The 21,009-nt window shown below is 34.4% G+C and overlaps 1 protein-coding gene across 10 annotated transcripts in view; it reads left to right on the plus strand.

Annotated features, from left to right (window-relative positions):
- Nucleotides 1-21,009, plus strand: part of LOC107042725 (calcium/calmodulin-dependent protein kinase type II alpha chain) — a 197,974-nt gene that overhangs the window by 164,801 nt on the left and 12,164 nt on the right. For 4 of the 10 annotated variants that reach the window (XM_015263884.1, XM_015263885.1, XM_015263886.1 and 1 more), the window contains exon 12: nt 8,448-8,504. The exons of 4 other annotated variants lie outside the window; for them this stretch is intronic. In XM_015263884.1, the coding sequence (XP_015119370.1) occupies nt 8,448-8,504 (57 nt within the window). Of the gene's footprint in view, nt 1-8,447; nt 8,505-17,565; nt 17,707-21,009 lie in introns of all 10 variants that reach the window. 2 more of the 10 variants (XM_015263881.1, XM_015263882.1) reach the window with 1 other exon arrangement.

Below are 21,009 nucleotides of genomic sequence, written 5' to 3' on the forward strand. Positions count from 1 at the left end.
GAATCACTCCAATTGAAAAATACTGAGAAAAAAAATTCCAAGAGTTTTTGGGATTAAAAAAATTTCAAAAATTCCATATTTTTCATCTTGAAAAAAATCATGTTCCGATATTTCCAAAATCAAGAAGATCCTTCAAAAAATTCATCACTTTTTTTGCAAACCTCATGTTTTTTTCTCTAGCGGAAATTTCTAAAAATTCAATTTCCTTTTTTTTCTCAGTAAAATTGAGTAGTAGCATCATGTACTCTTGAAGTTGATCTGAGTAGGTATAACCGGATGCTAGTAGGATCTGTCAATAATACTTGCCCTCCAGTAGCTCCCAGAATTATTATCAGTAGATTTGTCCCCAGAGCAATCTCTCGTTGTTTGAGAAACCTGAAAACCCAAAGGATTGGGAAAATACGTGAATACGTGGAACCTCTGCCTTCGTATTGACTCTTTGATGTTACCATTTGTTATGGTTTGTTGCCCCTTTTACGAAAGATCAAATGTGAAGAGCAAAAAGTTGATGAGAAACGTCTCAATTCCCTAGTGAACGATAAAATGTAAAACGTGAATTTTTGCAATTCTTTGGATTGGATTTGTCTTTATGATGCATCGTTTGAGGAGAAAATGTCATTAGACTCATCTACAAAAATGTCTTTTGCCATTTCCTCCCAAACTCATTCATCAGTAAGATAATTCCAATTGTAATTGTTAAAAATGAAATTCCACTGGAAAAATTACGATTTTATGACTTTACTACTGAATTGACGAGCTAATTATCCCAGTACTGAGTGATTTTAGGATAAAATATAAAAAAAAAGTTTCTTAAAAGACAATTATTGACATTAGAGGAGGTTGGGGTAAAACGGACACTTTTGACTTTTTTTTAAATGTTAATGAGGGGTTGAAATGTCGATGAAATTTAATAACTTGTTTTTAATACAAAGAACAATTCTTTCCCTTTGTGACGAGCCTAAACTGAGCTCAATTGATAAATTTGTTTCTGAGTTATGAATAATTTTAAGAAAGTCTAAAGTGTTCATTTTACCCCACCCTCCCCTATGTTTTTTATTTTTTCTCCAGAGTCACTCATCATCGAGATAATTGAATTTTTAATAATTGAGATTTGAGGAATTGGACTATTATATTTGCTACTCCCTCTTGATGCTCAGTTTAAAGCGTTAATTCCCCCTTTACATGTGTAATTGGTATTTATATGAAGTCGCAACGACTTGGGCTCGAAACAATGAAAGTCATACGACAGCTACAGGCGGATGTAGGTACAGTAGACTAAATAACGAATTTATGAAAGAAATTGGTATTCTATCCAGCACTTATCAAGTCATTATAACATTGTCATGATTATCCAAAATTTATCACTTAAAAAATATTCTATCATTGAATACTTGCTTTGATACACAATGAAGACAATTAGCAAACGAGGTCAATTGGACAAATTGTGTAGAATTTTATTCCTCGATGAACACAATTCTGTCGTGAAGTTGATGAAACCCCAACAGATTATAATATTTTGAAAGTATGTCCAACAATCATTGATTGAAGAAAACATATCTTCGAACAAAAAAAGGCTCTTGGCATTTCCCGTTGAGCCTAGTCACTTCTGAAATATTTTTAAATCAATCTTGGAAGAAAAATCATTTTTGAGAAATGGAGAGGAATTTATACAGATATTTTCATTACTTGTGCGTAAAGTGAAATTTTACACATTGAGATGAAAAATAGGATTTGGCAGCCATGGGAAAAGTGTTCTTTGACCCTTGGGAGGGTAGCCCTAGACACCTCTCACGGGTCAAAAAACAAATTTTACGTACTCGTATCAAAATATACTATTTTATGAATATCTTTGGAATGTAGGAAACTGGGATTAGAGAGGAAGGTCAAACGCTATTTGTGTGGGGCATCAAAGTCATGAAAAAATCGTTTGACATTTTTGTTTGCAGCTAGTATCTTCTGGGATACTTTCAAGTCAATCCACAATAGTATATTTCGATATGAGTGCATAAAAGTGTTTTTTGTGATACCTGCCTCAAAAGTGCTCTTTTTGAAACGGTTTAATGTGCGTAAAGCAGTTGTTTCCCGCATGGCGTGCATAAAGTGAATTTCGAATGCATAAAGCGCAGTGTTTTATGCACTTTGTGTCCGCAAAACGCCGTTTACGGACGCGGTGAAGAAAAATTATGTTCGTCACTGGACCGACAACAACTTTTCGGTCTTGCGACGAACCTAGCTACATTTTACCCGGGGGAGGTGTGTAGCACTACCTTTCTACGGGGCAAAGAAAATTTTTCCTTCGGGTGTCGAACCCTATTTTTTATCACAATGTATAGAAAGTAGAATTTTAAGCACGCGGAATGTGCGTAAAATTTCCCTTCACGCACAAGCGATGAAAATTTATTTTTTGTGATACCTGCCCGCAAAGTGCTCCTTTCGAAACAGTTTAATATGCGTAAAGTGGTTGTTGCGAACAGTGAACTCGACAGGTATCACAGAAATAGGATGCATTATACGTGCGTTCGAAAAAGTGGAATTTTACGTACTAATAACGCAATATACTATTTGAGAGTTAAAAAATCATATAAATGGATTCGTGAATCTGTTTAAAATCACTAGCCTTACAGAGAAATGTCAATAGACATTTTTTTAGCAAATTAAATTCTCAACGAAACAGCCTAATTGTTCTGCAATTTCACGACTGAATTGACTGTTTATCCTTTAAATTTTTGCTAAACAATCAAGTAATTCTTAAGAAAAAAAATTACAGTAATTTTTTATCCGCAGGATAATTATCTCATCAAATATTACAAAACGAACCCCATTTGAGATTAAACAAAAAATTAAGAAAATTTCGAGGAAGAAAACAAAAGTAAACAATTTCAAAATTTATACTTTATCATTTTATCTTCATACAAAATGCAGAAGAATAACAAAATAAACAGCGACAGAATTTTCCAAAGATGTTTTCAAACATGTGTCGTTTCCTTTTCTCCTAAAACTGTCAACAGAATCGCCTAGTCTTTCCATCCTCTCAATTCATCAAAGAATCTATTCAATTATTTTAGTACTCAGGCCGATTTAATTTTGTAGAAAAAATTGCGATATACGTTTTAATTTCCTGAAACATTAATTAGCAGTTATTTTTCATTTTAATCAGAACCATTAATTAGCATATGAGAAAAGAATAGTTTTATTACGACATATCTTCCTCATTAATCTCATAATAAGTCTTTTATTAATGCTGTTTTTTTAATCGATTAGTTAATTAGTTCATTAAATAGCAAATTTGGCTTTTTTATCGCTTTATCGCCATTAATTACTGATTATTTATCATTGATCTGCGCTGTCGATCTAATTTCTGTAAAAAAAAAATCCCGATGAGAGGGGCCAATTAATTTTTTATAATGAATAAAAGGCAGAAGTAATTGTTTTTCATGACTGCACTTGACTGTTTTTAATAGCCGAGGACAATTATCGGTTCGTTCCTCTCATCCGAGTTGTGTAACAACTTTTATCGAGTTTATAATCTTTTTTCATAATTTCTAATGATTCTTAACTTCTTTGATTAGTCTTATCAGCATCGTTAAGAGTTTAGTGCACTCACATCCATCGCTCTTGCTTCTCTCTCATTTCATCTCTTTTTTTCTGACTTTCCGAGGATTCTGAGTTTCAAACGTGATTGGGGATCAATTGAGAGTGATTATTATTGGAGAGGGTGGAGTACGTGAAGTGATTTTCACTATTGATACTGTGAAATTCATAGGGAATAACTAGAAAAAAAACACTTCAGGAAACTTTTTTTTCGTGCTAAGAAGGGAAGTAGGGGTGGAAGGTCAAACATTTTTAAGCGCCAAACGGGAGAGATAATTGGAATTCTAGAAGGGGCAAACGGATGGCAAGGAGCCTTCTGATTGTTTTGCTCACTTTTCTCGTTTGAGCCTTCAGAACGTTTGACCTTTCTGATAATTCTACGTATCTCTCATTAGACTCATAAGTCTCCAGTCTTCGGAAGAGTGTGACCCTTTGGGAGAGACTGACGAAATCATCAAAAGGGTTAATCGTTCTTACGGGCCAAACGGGAGAGCAAAAGACCTTTTGATTGTTTTTCTCGCTGATAACTCCACGCGACTCTTCGATTTGGCCCTTGAAAACGTTTAACTCATCGGGAGAGACTGGCGAAGTCATCAAAAAGATCAAACCTTGTTCGGGGTCAAACGGAGGAGACGAGCGAAATTATCAGCAGAATCAAATGTTCTTGGGGTCAAACGGGAGAAATGTATGAAGTTGTATGAAGGATCGAAAGATCATAAGGGTTTCGTCCCTTGAGAACGATTCGCTCTTCTGATGACTCTGTCAGTCTCTCCTGAAGGATCAAAAGTTCTTAAGGGCCAAACGGGAGAGACAGGTGGAGTTATCGGAAGGGTCAAACTATCATAAGAGTCAAACGAGAAAGAAAAAAATCCTCTAATTGTTTTGCTCACTTCTCTCATTCGAGCCGTATGAACGTATATCTCTTCTGATGACCCCACCAGTTTGTCCCCAAAGGTCAAACGATCATAAGGGCTAAACAGGAGTGACGTGTGGAGTCATCATTAGGATCAAACGGCAGAAGAGGGCAAATCTATCATAAGGGCCAAGTGGTAGAGTTGAGCAAAACAATTCAAAAACCTCTCGCCCTCTAATGACTCCGCACGCCTCTCCCATTTGACCCTTGAGAACGTTTTAGCCTTTTGATAACTTCACACGGCTCTCTCGTTTCACTCTTCTGATGATTCCGCCAATCTCTCCCGAAGGCTTAAAAGTTCTTAAGGGCTAAACGGGAGATATAGGTGGAAATATCAGAAGAGTCAAACGATAAGGGTCAGACGAGAGAGAAAGGGCCCTCTGATTGATTTTCCAACTTCTCTTGTTTGACCCGTATGAACGTTTCTATCTTCGGATGACTCTACCGGTCCTAGCCAAGGGTCAAACGTTCATGAGGGTCAAACGGGAGCGACGGGCGAAGTTATCATTAGAATCAATCGGAACAAGAGGGTCAGATGGGAGAAGAGGGCAAATCCATCATAAGGATCAAGCCGAAGAGTTGAGATAAACAATTCGAAGGCCTCTCTGCCTCTCCCGTTTGACCCCTTGACCGCTACTCCTATAAAAACAAAAACAAAGTTTCCGGAATTGCGCCAAATATTCGTTTTTGCTACCTGAATTCATGCATTCCCTGATGGAATCACTTCGAAACCCAGAATTCACTCTACAGCACAACTAATCTCTAACTCCGTGCTTCTAGTTACTGATTACGATGAAACCTAGTTCCTAGAAATTTATAGCTTGCTGAAGATAGTCCTGCTGAGGTAGAGCTTCCGAAAAGTTACTCGGGGTCTCGTCATAGGCGAGCCCCAATACATCCATACGATTATCAACGATTACGAAAGCACGAGTGACAAAAACACAAATTACCCAAATAATTAAATCAATAAATAAAGTTAAACAAAGCTACCCCCTCCCCTCAACACTAGAAGGGCAAAAATTATAGGTATTGAAGGGCACATTCGCACATCATATTCATAAGCATAAAAATTAATGAAAAAATCAAATAATGATTTTTTTATGAAAAAAAAAATTGAAAACATTTTTTTTCTAACCAGATGGAGAAAAATGAAAATCATTTCATGCATTTTTCGGTCATTTCCGCACCTCACAAATTCATAAAAACGAGAATGTTTGAGATTTTTTTTTAAATTCTCCATTTCATTCTGAAAAAATAGTTGAAGGGTCATTCGCAGACGAATGAGGAAGTCATCCCCATCGCTTAGCGCATGCGTCCCGCTTCTGCACGATCGTTTGTCTGTTTTCCCCATCCTCTTGAGCAGAGAGTGGAGAAAATAACGAAAAACTCCCCTCATTCCACCATCACTCGAAGATATAAACGTGTTCCTTGCTGTTCTTCAACGCCCTTCCGAAGATCAGATCCTCAGGATTGGAATAGGAGTTGAGATAAATCGAGGATATCGATCGAAAAGACGGATTCAGAGGGGATTTGAGGGATTTTTACATTTATGGAAACATGAGAATATGAATAAAAATATGTCACATCGAATAAGGGGATGAAATTCAGGGATTGCTTGGTAAGAAGGATTGTGGAAAAATTCAGTTTGGATTATTTCGGGAATATCTCGGTAACGGGGATTAGAAGGAAATGTTGGAAGACCTTTTTGAAGGTAATGAGAATCTCTTTTGATGTTTCGGTGGACCTTCGTGTGAGTTTCGAACGGATTTGCTGATTAATTTGTGGATCTCTTGGAGATTAACTTGGAAATATTTCGATAACTAGAAGGTTTAGACGATAATACCAAGAGAATTTTTTTGAGAATTTGCGAAGTAGTTTTAGTTGACGTATTTAAAAAAATTGAGATAGTGCTCAATATTGAAACTGTATTTTTTATGTCAATTTTTTTTTAATTGTAGAATTTTGCCGTGCATTTTTCAATAGATATTTTTTATTCAAAAAATCTATAGGTGTTGATTTTTCTATATAACTCATTTCGTTAGGATTTTTTCTGTAGAAATTCTTGAGCAGGAATTCAAATTCGAAAAAAAATTATGAAAGAAAAATCGGAATCTATTGACTTTTTTCGATGAAATATGTCTTAAAAAATGTCACGGCACGGTTTATCATCTTCAATAAAATTGGCCAGAAAAAGCAATAGAATTATTTTACAGAATTTTAACTGAACTCCAATAAAATTATTACAGATTTCATTTTCTATGATATCTGCGATATTTCAAAATCTAAACGAGTAAAAAATCCTGAAATCAAGTGATTTTATCACTAATTTCTAGTGACACAGTCTTAACTCTTATGATTTTTATCCCTAAATTTCAATCATTGAAGACTTAAAATTTAGAGTCATTGTAATTAGTGTCCAGAAAAAAAATAAGGATGAAGTCCAAAAGATTATAAATTAGTAGCGAAGTGGTAAAACGATGCAAATCAAGTTTGACTATTGACCAGTTTTCAATGAATATCTCGGAATCAAAGGGAGATAGCAAAATTGTTGTTATAATTTTTGTTGTAGAGCCGATTGAGAGCTACAACAAATGTAATTACGAAAATTTCGCTATCTTCCTTAGATTCGGAAATATTCCTCAAAAACTCAACTGAGAGATGAGTCGAGTTAAACCGTTTCACCACTTCGCTACTGAAATCCATGATTAACAACTATCATAAAACTTTTTTTCTTCAGTGTTTTATAAACTACAAACAAAGTCCACAGATATTTCGTCTAAACCTAATCGTACAGAGATATTTTCAAAATACTCTGTCAATCCAGTATCTATGAACTACATCTACATGGTTTCAAATGTCTCAAAAACTGCTAAATGCAGAGAGAAAGGTTTTCAAACCTTTTTTGTAGAGAATTACATTTCCTATAAAAAATATCTACTGACAGTTCACCCGAGATATTCTCTAGTATCAATCAATCCCTGAATATAACATTTCCCGTACTCAGTAAAATTAAAAAAATTAATAACTAATTTTGTGAAGTTCCAAATGCTGAAAATAATCTTACGAGGTTCCCCTCACGATTCTACAACTCGTTAAACCCAATGAAGAAGTGAAAACAAACTCCGAACAAAAGTATCGTCGTTAATCACGCAATTATTCTCGCAAATGAGCGGTTTCAAAGAAACATCTCAAGAGAACTTTTTCTTCAGAAAAAAGTCCTTTGTTGAGTTATCATCACTCCGATCATTACCGAGATAATTCACCTATTGAGACAGATTATGTGGAATAGAATCGTTTTAATACTTTTGTACTGAAGTCACACAAAAAAAGGCAATCAAATCGAAAATATTGTTTTTAACTCAAAATCTAAAGCCCAAAAAATGAATAAATTTCACGAATGACAATTTTTATTCCAAAATATTCAGTGCAAGATCGAAATTATCTCGAAATCTCAGAATCCCAAGGGCGTATGAGATTTTGCATTAATTCTTTAGAACTTTATCTCTCACAATTTTTTCGAAAATTAATTTTAGAAATTTTAATAGTAATGAATCAGTTGGAAAATTACTTTATTCATTGCTAACTTGTTATAAATAGTTCATTAAATATTTAATGATTATTAATAACAAGAATAATATTAATTATTATAGACTATTGATTATTTATTTTTTAATAATTTGTTTTTGATAGAAGAGAAACAAATTTTGAGCGCAAAAAACAATATTTTCAATTAAAAAATTGTTTTTTTTTTTATAAAAAAATAATTTCAATCCAAATAATAGTCATCACAATTCCATCATGCACTTGAATAAACAAAACATAAGAAAAATATTGAAATATATATTTTCAGTCACGTTAAATACACTTAGGAATACACTAGAACACTAGCCTCGATTACTTTGTTAAATGGGATACGTGATGTATATGTGTGTATGTTGTACAGAGGATAAGAAGGGCGGTGTCGACCGGAGCAGCACGGTCATAGCCAAAGAACCCGAAGGTAACCCATGAACAAAAATCCAAAACAATAATAAATAACAAAGTATTAAAAAGTATACACACGCATACTCACTCACACAAAATGAAAAATAAAGAGAGCCACAATGAACTTGACACTGAGAAATGAAAAAAGAAAACACTTTCAACACTAGAGAAATCGATGTTATACCCACAATATCTGTGTTTGAATTTGTGTGTTTGATTTTGCTGACATTTATTGGAATTGAGTTCTCACACTTTTTTTTATGTTCACCAACGGCGATTCTCGAGCGATCCGCACTGAGTTATCTCGCTTTTATTGTCTGGGGGCGATGAAACGAGTTAAAATGAGATAGGGTGGACTTTCCGTCTGGAGCATGTCCAAGTGGTGCTGCAGTCTAAGGAAATTTTTGGCCTTTTTTCACTGGAAAAAACAATCAGTTCTCACGAATATTGTTCATACTTTGTTTTTTTTTTATATCAAGGGTCCAATGTCAAAAGTCAAATTCCGTAGAGAATTGACACATGACTATTTTTTTTTTTATTCATATTTCTTTCCTACTAACATTACGGTTTTATAAGCTCCCCATTCGTCTGCCTTGCCTCTCCCACTTCTCTCTTCTGATTTTTTTCTGCGTTACCATGGGCCGTCTTATTCTTAACTGTACCCCATTCGGGCTAGGGCTGCAAGGGAAACCATGGAAAACCCTAGTCGTACAGCCGGCCGATTGTGTAGAGCCCTAATGTGCCCTTCTGTCACACTGACTAGAGGGGCACATTAGGCCACTGCACCGTGCCTACCTTCCGAAATTTTTGGGCGAGGGTGTTCCCAAGCGGTCACCCATCCAAGTACTAACCGCGCTAAACGCAGCTGCACTCGTATGTCCGCCGGAGCAACACCTAACTCACTCATCCATTGCGGTCGGTTATCACATGACTATTTCTAAGTGAACAAATCACCCTCTGACATTCGTAGAGAGAAGGAGAAGGAGAGAGAGAGATTTCATGTTTTTAGGGCTAAAAGTCGATCTCAATCAGTATTTTTTTTTAATTTTACGGAGAATTAGGCCTTTGTAATTATAAAAAATCGAGATAGAATGGACTTTCCATTTTGAACATGTCCAAGTGGTATAGTGTTAGGAAATTTTTGGCCTTTTTTTTAATGAAGGAAAAAACAATACTTTTTCAGCAATATTTCTCATACTTTGTTTTTTTTTTATATCAAGGGTCCAATGTCAAAAGTCAGTTTCCATAGAGAATTGACTCTTGACTACTTCTAAGTAAGAAAATCACCCTCAGAGCAAAAAGTCGATCTCATTCAGTATGTAGTTAATTATACGGAGAATTGGATCTACATAATTATAAAAAATCAAGATCAGAAGTGACAGAATACTTTAAAATGGTCTCTTTTTATTTTGAGTTGGAGTTTTCGATGCAAAAAATCATTAGTATTCCTTTTTTTTCAACAAGGTTTTTATTCAATGAAAAATAGTCAGTATTTACATGTATACATATCTTGAAAAATAGTATCAAAAAACTTTTATGAAAAGTATTGTTTTAGTACAGTAGACTCTCGTTATAGTCGCACTCACGGGGCTGTAGGGACAGCCGATTCTGAGAATGGGACTGTATTTCTCTTCCCCCACCAGGCGCTCACGGTAAGCCTAAATTCCGGGAATCGGGAGCGATAAGAAAGTAAATTTTACTCCAATTATTTTTCTCTTCAATTTGCATTGAACATTTTTATAAAATATAAAAATTATTTTCATTAAACACTTTTATTAAATTAACAAAATGAATTGCGTTGAACACTTTTAGTAAATTAATGAAATGAATAGAAATATTAATAACATCGCATTGTTCAATACACTCCAAAATTTATTCACTTCATTCAAATAAAAAGCAGGATTATGCACCACTGCAAAGACCCTCTCTTCGTGACAGTCAAGAGTGAACTGAATTTCTCTCTCGCAAATTCATTTTTCCTAAAGTTTAGTTCCCGAATTTCTTAGAAATGCAAAACAAAGCCCATTCCGAGAAAACACAGGGGCATTTAAATCCACACCTCGGAGGTGGTACGGAGTGGGGGAAGCGCTCGAGCTCGAAAAAATCGATATGAGGGGAAATGTGACTATAATGAATGCGTCTATAACGAGAGTCTACTGTATATCGACTCTTGGCCCACTATTGACTGTCGAGTTTATATTACATTTTGCATTTGATTTGATACATTGTATTTAGTCTTTGAAATGCAATTATGTTTGCGATAAGTGGAATTTTGTGGTTAAAAAAAAAGTTTAATTTTTTGCTGGATGTAAGAAAAAAAGGCACTTTCATATCTGCGTGAATCATTATTATTTCTTAAGCTGAGCGGTACAGGCACTACTTCCCCTACCTCAGGAAGTAGCAATTTTGAAATTGATGAGAAGATTAGTAATCTCTTTTAACAATAATGAAATTTATTCTTGTCTTTACCAATCTCTCGGGTCTAATATCAAAAGAATAATTCTCCTGAAAAAATTTACGTTTTTGACTATTTCTACACTAAAAGTCACAATCTTTTCCTCGATTAGATGCCGAAGAGGCTTAAAACATTGAGGCAAGTTGGGCCATTCTTGTGACAAGAATGGATAGTTTTCCGAATACCTCAAGTTTGTTACAATCTGTAATCAATATTGCTAAGTTCTTGTGAACTAAATAAATTTTCGCAATCTTGATCGTCGATTGCGACAAACTCGAATGAGTTATTCAAGAAACTATCCATTCTTATCACACGAGTGGTCGGATTTGCCTCAATCTTCAGAGGGAGATTTGTGGCAGGCATTTTTTTTGCTCCTGAAAAATTCTCTTCTCTCTTAGAGAAAAAATCACCACCTGACATTTTTAGAGCGTCGCAATGTTAAATTCTTGGACGAGTGTGTGTGAACTTTTACTGGGGAGAGACAGAGATTTTACGCTAGAAAATACCAATCGGTCTCAATTATTAGATAATTCATTCGCATTTTACGAAGGGCCTTTATCTCTATATTATAAAAATCTAAATCGACTTCTAGTGATGAAAACTTGGAACTCGAAATTAAGACTCCAAAAATAAGGGTCACAAGGGTCAAAATAAGGGTCATGAGGGTCAGAATAAGGCTCAAATGTTAGAATAAGGGTCACGAGAATCAGAATAAGGATCAAGAGGGTCAGAATAATGGTTCAAATAAGGGTCACAGAAGTTAAATTAAGAGTCATATGACACAGATTAAGGGTCTAAATAAGAGTCACAAGGATCAGATCATGGATCACAAGGGTCACAGTAAGGGTCCAAATAAGGGTTATGGGGGTCAGAAACTAAGGGTGAGAATAAGATCATATGAGGATCATAGGAGGGTTGGCGAATGGAGCAAACAGCGGGCGTAGTTATAAAAAATCGAGATCAAAAGTGACAGAAAACTTTGAAATAGTTATTTTCATCACAAGGTCCACAAAGTATTTTCTGACGAATGCGGCTTTGTAGGCCGAGCCGAAGACGAGGCCTATAATCACATTCGTCAGAAAATACTTTTGGACCGTGTGATGAATGCAATTTTTCGTCAGAAGGCCCGTAAACCGCGATCAAACCGAGCGAAGCGAGGTTAGAATCGCGGTTTACCGGGTCTTCTCACGAAAATAGTCTTTTCTTATTTTCAGTTGAGGTTTTAGATGCAAGAATCATCATACAGCCACGCCAGACATTTTTATATTCTCCATGTTTTTTTACTAGATAAATTTCATATTTTTTCAGAATAAGAAATCGATTTTATTCAGTTATTCTCATTATGTGAATCTCATTTTCAACTGAACTTTATGTTTTCCAGTAAAGAAAGGCCCAAAAGTAAAATATTTAGGGGACATTCCTATCCAAATGTCGATGAGGAAAAAATTGAATGCAATTTTATAAATGTTTCACCGCCTCCATGCAATTATTTCACGCTTCAACGTTCATGTTATTTTCGAGGATCAATCTTTTCCACTTTTGCTTTTATGGGATTTGTTTTTTTTTCAATCAAATTAAGTTTTTTCTTTCTCTTTGAGCTTAACGTCGCAATGCGCGTAAACCCCGGGATATGCCACAATTTTTTCAAATGAAAAATGAACTGAATAAATTGAATGAATTTTTCATCGCGGGTAATTGGAGTGGCCCCGGGGTTTAGCGTTGAGCCTGCTTTGAATTAATTACGCTTCTGCTAATTAAAAATAATAGATGAAAAAGCTAATGGTAAACGAAACGATTGTCTACCGCCTCCTAATCGTTCTAACGATGATATACACTTCGCGTAATTTCTGTGTGTGCAATTAAAAACGACGGAATTTATCGTTCTAACAGAGTTCTAACAAAGTGAAGATGTTTTTTTCCACGAAAATAGGGAAGAGTGGGCGTGCAAAATGGAACGGTAGTGAATTATGTTCTTTAGGGGTCAAATAGATTTGAGGGTCAAACGAAAGGAAAGGACGAAGAGATCAAAAGAAAACGGTTTAAAGGGTCAAGCGGAAGAGATCACTCTACTTGTCTCTCCCGTTTGACTCTTCAAAACATTTGACCTTGCACCTGGCTCTCCCATTTACCCCTCAAGAACGTTTGATCCTTCGTCATATTTTGAGTAATAGAGGTGAAGAAACAACAGAATGTTACTCTGCACTCTTTTTTTTCCTACTGTTCCAGTTTCCAGGAGTTCAATCATTTCAGGGTCAAATGAGGGGCAAGAGCAAAGGGATCAGGAGAAAACGTTCTTAAGAGTTAAATGAGAGAGAGCACTCTACTTGTCATGCCGGTTTGACCTCTGAGAACTTTTGATCCTTCTGATTACTCTATTCGTTTCTCTCATTTGACCCTGCATAACGTTTGACCTTCTACCTGGCTCTCCCATTTGCCCCTCAAGAACTTTTGATCCTTCGTCATACTTTGAGTAATAGAGGTAAAAAAACATCAGAATGTTACTCTACACTCGTTTTTTCCTACTATTCCACTTTTAGGATTCAATAATCTTGAGAGTCAAATGAGAGGGAAGAGCGAAGGCATCAGGAAAAAACGTTCTTAAGGGTCAAATAGGAGAGACAAGAAGGGGACAAGAGGGACAAATGGAAGGGATCTTTACTTATCTTGCCCGTTTGACCTTTAAAAATGTTCGACCCTTCTGATTACTCTGCTCGTCTCTCCTGTTGGATCCTGCAGAACGTTTGACCTTCTATCTGGCTCTCCCATTTGCCCCTCAGGAACTTTTGATCCTTCATCATACTTTGAGTAGCAGAGGTAAAAAAACATCAGAATGTTACTCTACGCTCGTTTTTTTCCTACTATTCCACTTTTAGGAATCAATAATCTTGAGAGTCAAATGAGAGGGAAGAGCGAAGGCATCAGGAAAAAACGTTCTCAAGGGTCAAATAGGAGAGACAAAAGGGGACAAGAGGGACAAATGGGATAAATAATTACACTTCAATTGTCTCGCCCGTTTGACCTTTAAAAACGTTTGACTCTATTGATTACTTTGCTGTTCTCTCCCGTTTAACCCTTGAGAGTGTTCAATCCTTCATTTTTTGAGTAATAGAGGTGGAAAAAGTAGCAAAATATTGCTCTACATTCGTCGTTTCCTACTGTTCAGGGTCTAACCACCCTGAAAGTCAAACGAGAGGGAAGAGCAAAGTGATCAAATAAAAACATTCCTGAGGGTCAACTGGGAGAGACAGGGAGAGTCTTCAAGAGGGTCAAATCGGAGAAACAAGTCACTTCACTTGCCTCTCTGGTTTGAACCTTGAGAATGTTTGACCCATCACCTGTCTCCCCAGTTTGACCCTTCATTACTTCTTCAAGAATTGCGACGAGACAAAAATGATTTGATTTTATCTTTCGCTACCGTTTCATTCCGCCCCATTCTCTCCTACCTGATCTTGCCAAAAAAATTCTTATATTGCCTCATTATCTCTACAGCGGTGTGCCTCCCCCTCCCTCTTAAAAAATCCCCCATAATTAATTTTGATTGATGAAAAACGCCAGACCAACTTCCGTCAGTCCCTAATGCCAAAAATTCAGTGCCAAATGCAAGTGGGCAAGTCTAAATTTATCCCAGTGCCAATGCAGAAATAAATTTCACTAGCGTTTTGTGCGTGCGTTAGAGCGACGAGAGGAGAGGCTCGATGAATAGAGTGACGAGATGCGGTGGGATGGGCAGAACTACTCGACTCCCCTCGATGCTTTTAGGTAACGTTGAGAATTCACCAGTGTTAATCGTCGGAAATATCCACCTGGTTACTTTAGTATTCCGGGGTCTAGCGTCACGGCTTACTTTGTCCTTTCGGCTTTCGTCAGATGTTCAGGCACGTGACGTTATTATGACGAATTTTTTTATGTAATTTTTTTATCTCTATTCGATTCAATTCCCATTTGGCAGAGTTTTCATTTGTTTTTGTGGAGTGGGGGACATGTCGGCTGTCACAACCAATACACCGGGCACGTCAAAACAGTCTGACAACAGTGAGTTTATTCATTACTAACTAAATTGACGGGAAAATTAATTTATTAACCAATTTTTGAGAGTGAATTGAACATCATTAAAATTGGTATGTATTCATTTTAATGATGTTATGAATTTTAATGCACGAAGAGGAAAATTGGATAAAAATTACCTGGAAAATCGTGGAAAATTTTACTGTACGAAAGGTAATTGTGGAGCGAAATGTAATGCAATGAAAAATACCTGTTTGTGGAGGATATTTTACGATTCATTCCGTAAAAAAACACATCTGTGGGTGCAAAAATGACTCTCACGTTCAGTAAATTTTCTCGGGCCAACGGAGAAAAATTCACTATTCGTCTCGCCCTTTTTCTCCAATGTAGATTGAAAAAGTACTGAAAATCGAGTTCTCGCCACGATTGCATGACATGTTCGGTAACTTTTCTGTAACTTTTTTCTCCACGTGATTTATGGATGTCCTTCACTCGATATTAACTACTTATATTGAATAATTCATTAATTATAGGAAGTAATTTCTTGGATTAAAACCATTTTTGAATACTTTGTATTTTGAATTTAACTTTAATTGAATTTGAGAAAAGTTTTTTTTCATTGTTGTCCATGGATCCATAAACAATAAATATTTATGAATAATAATGAATGATGAGATTAATTATTATTGCTGTTAATCAGAATATCTATTGGGAAATTGGAAATTCTATGGGGATTCTATTAAAATTCTATTTGTTTTTTACCCCAATTCTATGAGATATCAGATAGAAAAAACTCAATAGATTTCAATTTTTCTATATGAATATTCTTTTGGAATTTTTTCTATAAGAATACTTGAGCATCAATTTTCTAAGTTTTTTTCACTCGGATCCTGTAATGCAAAACAAAACAAAATATATCGGAAAAAACTTAGAAAGTCCGTGTCCAATAATTTTGATAGAAAAAATCTCAAGAGAAAAATTCAAACAGAAAAATCGAAATCTATTGACTTTTTCCTACCCAAATATTTACTAAAATCTGCGCAAAAAACAAACAGAATTCTAACGAGAATTCCCTACAATTTTTATAGAATTCCGATAGAATTTCTAGAGAATTGCAATAGAATTTTCTAGCGAATTCCCTAAGGTTTTCTGTTGAATTTTTTCATACATGTGTTTAAATATTTATTTATGCAGCTATTCATTTATTATTCGATTATTTACATTAGTTATTTGTCAGTTAGATGGATTTTTACTTTTTTGGGGATTTTTAATTTTAGTTTTGAATTTTTTGGAATTTTGGAGTTGATGGAATGCGTGAAATTCCTTGCGAATATCTGTAGGTACGATCCTAGCTAGGCCATGGTCAACGCATCTATTTTCGTGTTTAAACGTTTTAGTTGAATGTAGGTACGTATCATGTCTAAAGAAAATTTCGCATATGTGGTGGAATTCCTCTGCATCGGCACTGAAACAACGGTTATCAACTGAATTTATTGATTCACCTTGGAGTCTATGCGGTTTCGTTGGTTCTTAAATACTTCAGAGGGAATATTATTCGTGAATTCAACTTTTGACGATAAATCACTATTTTAACTGAGAAAAAACAAAAATTTCTGTGGAGAGAATATTTAATAGAAATCATTTGATTCTCGTACTTCATCAAAGGAATTTTATTTTTTTTTACTAAAATAGTAAAGGGTGACAAACTTTTCTACTTAATGAATCTTTTTTGAAAATTCATGAGAAAAACACATGAATAAATTAAAGATGAAAAATTTCGATTTTATAAAAATAAGGGAACTGGAATAGAGTTCTGTTTAACACTAATTAAAATTTTTTCATAATTTTTTAATATTTCAGAGAGAATATTATCTAATGAAAAATATTTAAAATTAATTTTTCACAATAAAAAAAAATTGAAATAGAAAAATTAAATTTTTTTTAGGAAAAATTAAATGAAAGTTTCATTTTCTTAAATAAAATAATGAAAATGCCATGAACTGTTATAAACTTTTTTACTCTATAATTGTTTTTCTTTCTATTGATGGAATTTACCATTGCCTTAGGAAAAACATGAATAATATAAAGAAATGACAAATTTTTATTTTTCAACAATTGAAAAACTGAGATAAAATTCTCTCTGAAACTAATTCTGATTTTCTATCAATTTTATGCGATGAAAAATTTTTATAAAATAACTATAAGTACCGGAAATTCAAACGAAAAGAGACCGATCTTCAAGTGAAATCATTTCATTAGGAATCAAATCAAAATTATATAATTACATTTCATAATGTCCATCACTTCATAAAAATATTTTCTTTTTATAAAAAAACGATCAAATGAATATAATAAACAAGTGACGAATTTCGACTCCATAAAAATTGAAACATGAACATAAAATTCTCTCTGAAGTCAACGATTATCGAAATTTCCCAACAACTCCCCTGAATTAAATAATCCATTCGCAAACATCACGCAATAATTCCCACCCTTCCCCGTCTACTTAACAAAAAAGATTGGAACTAAAAATTGTTAGTTGTTGTCAACTTTTCTTTTGTCAATTATATCTATAATAATAATTTTCCGAATTCGTAATCGACGAAAAAAAACCTAGGCTATGCGTCCCAGGGCACACCGCCTTCCAGTCCCGCGGCGGGTGCGATATTCTCCAGGGTAATGGGTGCAGCAACGGGGAACAAACAGGCACAGGCTAATCCGTTAGGTCTCGCCGCTGTGCTACTTCAGGGGGCGCAAGGTAAAACCGAGTCAATGACTTTTCCTAACGACTCGGTTGGACTAAAACAGTGTTTACAATTTTTTTGATGATTCCTCGGTGATTAATACCGGACGGCTCAAAGCGCTGGTGAACCACGCCGACAATCGTCCCGGAAATTGAATAAAAACGTAAAACCTGTGTGCCTGTGTGCTTTACATCGATGTCGTTATTAACGATGGTTTATTATTATTTTTATTCTTTTAACTATTCAGGACTTGATGTTTAAATGAATAAAAATGGATGGCCAAATGGATTTGGTCTTCATGTCAATCGAGGAGAATGTTTATAAACAATTGAATAAACATTTGAAATTTTCTAATCAAGAATGAATATGAGCAAATCCACGCTAGCTTGGCAGGCCAAAAACGTCGATGCTAGGGATTTTTGTCTCAATTTTTTCTGAAATGATGGTGATTAGACAAAAATTTTGAAAAAAGAAAAATTGAAAAATATTGACAATTGGCTAGTTTTTGTCGAAAAAATTTTTTTTTCAGTCGTTTTGGTCTCAATTCTCTTGTGTGGTTTACATGAGAAAACATTTTTTTTCAGTCGTTAACTATTAAAAAAGCTAATTTTATAAAAATCTGCAATTTTCAGCGAAAATTGTCGGATGTAATACCACAAGAACTTTAAAATTATCAGGGATTTCCCGATAGGTTCGTTGCAAACAACCGAAGGAGTCGAGTTTTTCGTGAAAAATGCAGTCCAATAGTGCAATTCTATTGGCTGAAATTTGGACGGAAAAAATTCTCAATAAAATGAAAGGAATTTATGGCCAATTAGAGTTCGTCTTTTGCCATAGTTCGGCGGTCATTATTTTTTTCAGTGGGACTAGTATTGAAAATGACCGGAAATAACTATTATTCATACAATTATCCTCCAAATGAGTGGATATTCAATTGAATAATTAAAAATGAGTCAGTTCAATTAAATTCTCGATTATCAACAACTGAAAGCTCTTTGAAAAATGTATTTTCATTGTATAACTAGAGAAATAATACTTTTTCACTCCAAAAATCATACTGAAGCTGAATAATAGAAGATATGATGAGGCTGATCCCATAGAATTCATGCAATTATCCCCCAAATGAATGAATATTCACTTGAATTATCAAAAATGAGTCAATTCAATGTAATTTTCGATTACCAAAAAGAGAAAGCTCTTTGAAAAATGTATTTTCATTGTATAAGTAGAGAAATAATACTTTTTCACTCCAAAAATCATACTGAAGCTGAATAATAGAAGATATAATGAGTCTAATCTCATCTAATTCATGCAATTATCCCCCAAATGAATGAATATTCACTTGAATTATCAAAAATGAGTCAATTCAATTTAATTCTCGATTACCAAAAAGGGAAAGCTCTTTGAAAAATGTATTTTCATTTTATANTACCAAAAAGAGAAAGCTCTTTGAAAAATGTATTTTCATTGTATAATTAAAGAAATAATCATTTTTCACTCAAAAAATCATACTTAAGATGAATAATACAAGATATAATGAGCCTAACCTCCTCCACTTGCTAATATTTAATTGAATATTCACTTATTCGGGCGATAACTGCATGAATAATAGCGGTTTCTGGTCGTTTTCAATACTTGTCTCAGTGAAAAAATTAATAACCGCCGAATTACGGCATAAGACAAACTCTAATTGGTTCCAAAATTCTTGATATTTTATTGACAATTTTTGGTAAAAATTTCAGATTAAAAAATAATTTTCTTTTTGAGTAATTAACGATTTAAAAGAAACGTTTTCTCGTAAAACTTTATCAAACTGAAGATAATGTTACCTTTGACGTCTCATTTTAAAGGGTATCTCATGTTCTTTGAAACCAATAAATACCAAAAGGGTACCAAAGCGTACCAAAAGGTGATTTGATAGCTTGAAACTCCGAAGAGATATTGGGGCTATTTTGGAAAAAAAAAATTTGGACAAAAACTAGCAATTTTCAAAAAATCATAACTTCCTCAATTATCCACATTTTTTAATCGTTCTTTTTATAAAAAATTGACACGAAAATCCTCAGCATCGACTTTTTTGTCCTGCTGATTTGGCGGACATCTACTCATATGGATTGATGATTTAATTAATTGATTACTGAACTGATGATAATGATATTATCATTTTCATCTTGTGATAATTGATCATTCATAATATAATTAGTTAGTTAATTAATGAATAATTCCTATTGTTCTTGATGGAAAATATTTTTTTAATTAATTTTCAAGTAAGCTAGGAGTACATTATCGATTATCAGTAATGACTAGAACCGTAGGACCACCGCTAAAGTGCTAAAATAGAAGAGAAAGACCCTGCGAAATCTTTAGAATTCGTAGATTATTGGTTATCATGAGACGATGTACTCGAGTGTGGGCTGAACCTAAGGTAGGATAATTGGTAAAGAAAATAATCTGCCAAAACACTTGCCATTCCCCCACTGAAAAAATATGAAATTATTTTTTACTGTGAGAGCATAGTAATTTTTAATGTGGGAACATCGAATGCAGGACCGTACCCGCCACACTAAAAAATTTACGGTTTTACATAAAAGTAAAATTTAATTTGACACGAGAAAAAGTCGATTAAAGTAAACAAAATTTTAAAGTTTCCCGGTATGGTCCTCGATTACTACGTTCACATAGTATTTTTTAATTTTCTATTCTCTTTGTGCATAGTGCCCCACTTCCTCCCTTGAGTTGCATGGTAATTAATTAGACAAGAATAATTTATTCAATGTGTCACGACGCCATCACTCACTCTGACATTTCTTCTGTCAATAACCAAAACCAAACGAACCCACCACTAAAATCCCTGATATCTCTCAAGTCGTCCATTGTATTTCTCTAAAAAAATACTACCCTGAAACCAGGAAAATTTCCGATCCAGAAAGGTGAGCATACACTGTTAGAAAATTACTCTTGAAATTTCAAGTAAAAAATCTTGAAATTTTTAATAACAAATAATTTACATGAAATTGCCATCGATCTTGTTATTGATATATCAGTCGATATTCTTGAATATTCAATGAAATTTGATTTCTCAGGTTCATGCGACAATGAAAATGACTGAAAATCATGAAAATTCAGGCATCTTTTCTTCTGAATTTTCAACCTGTTGGTTATTTTTCGCGATAGGTTTGAAAATCCAAACTGTCATTGAAAATTCAATGATCATTCATAATGAAAAACATAATTTTATTGAATTTCCAAGAGGAATCAGGAATTATGAGCAATTTAGTCTGAAATTGAATTCAAGCTCAGAATATTGAAAATTCAAA

Source organism: Diachasma alloeum, unplaced genomic scaffold, assembly GCF_001412515.2.
Source record: "Diachasma alloeum isolate Michigan unplaced genomic scaffold, Dall2.0 Dall_scaffold_00513, whole genome shotgun sequence".
NCBI lineage: Eukaryota > Metazoa > Arthropoda > Insecta > Hymenoptera > Braconidae > Diachasma > Diachasma alloeum.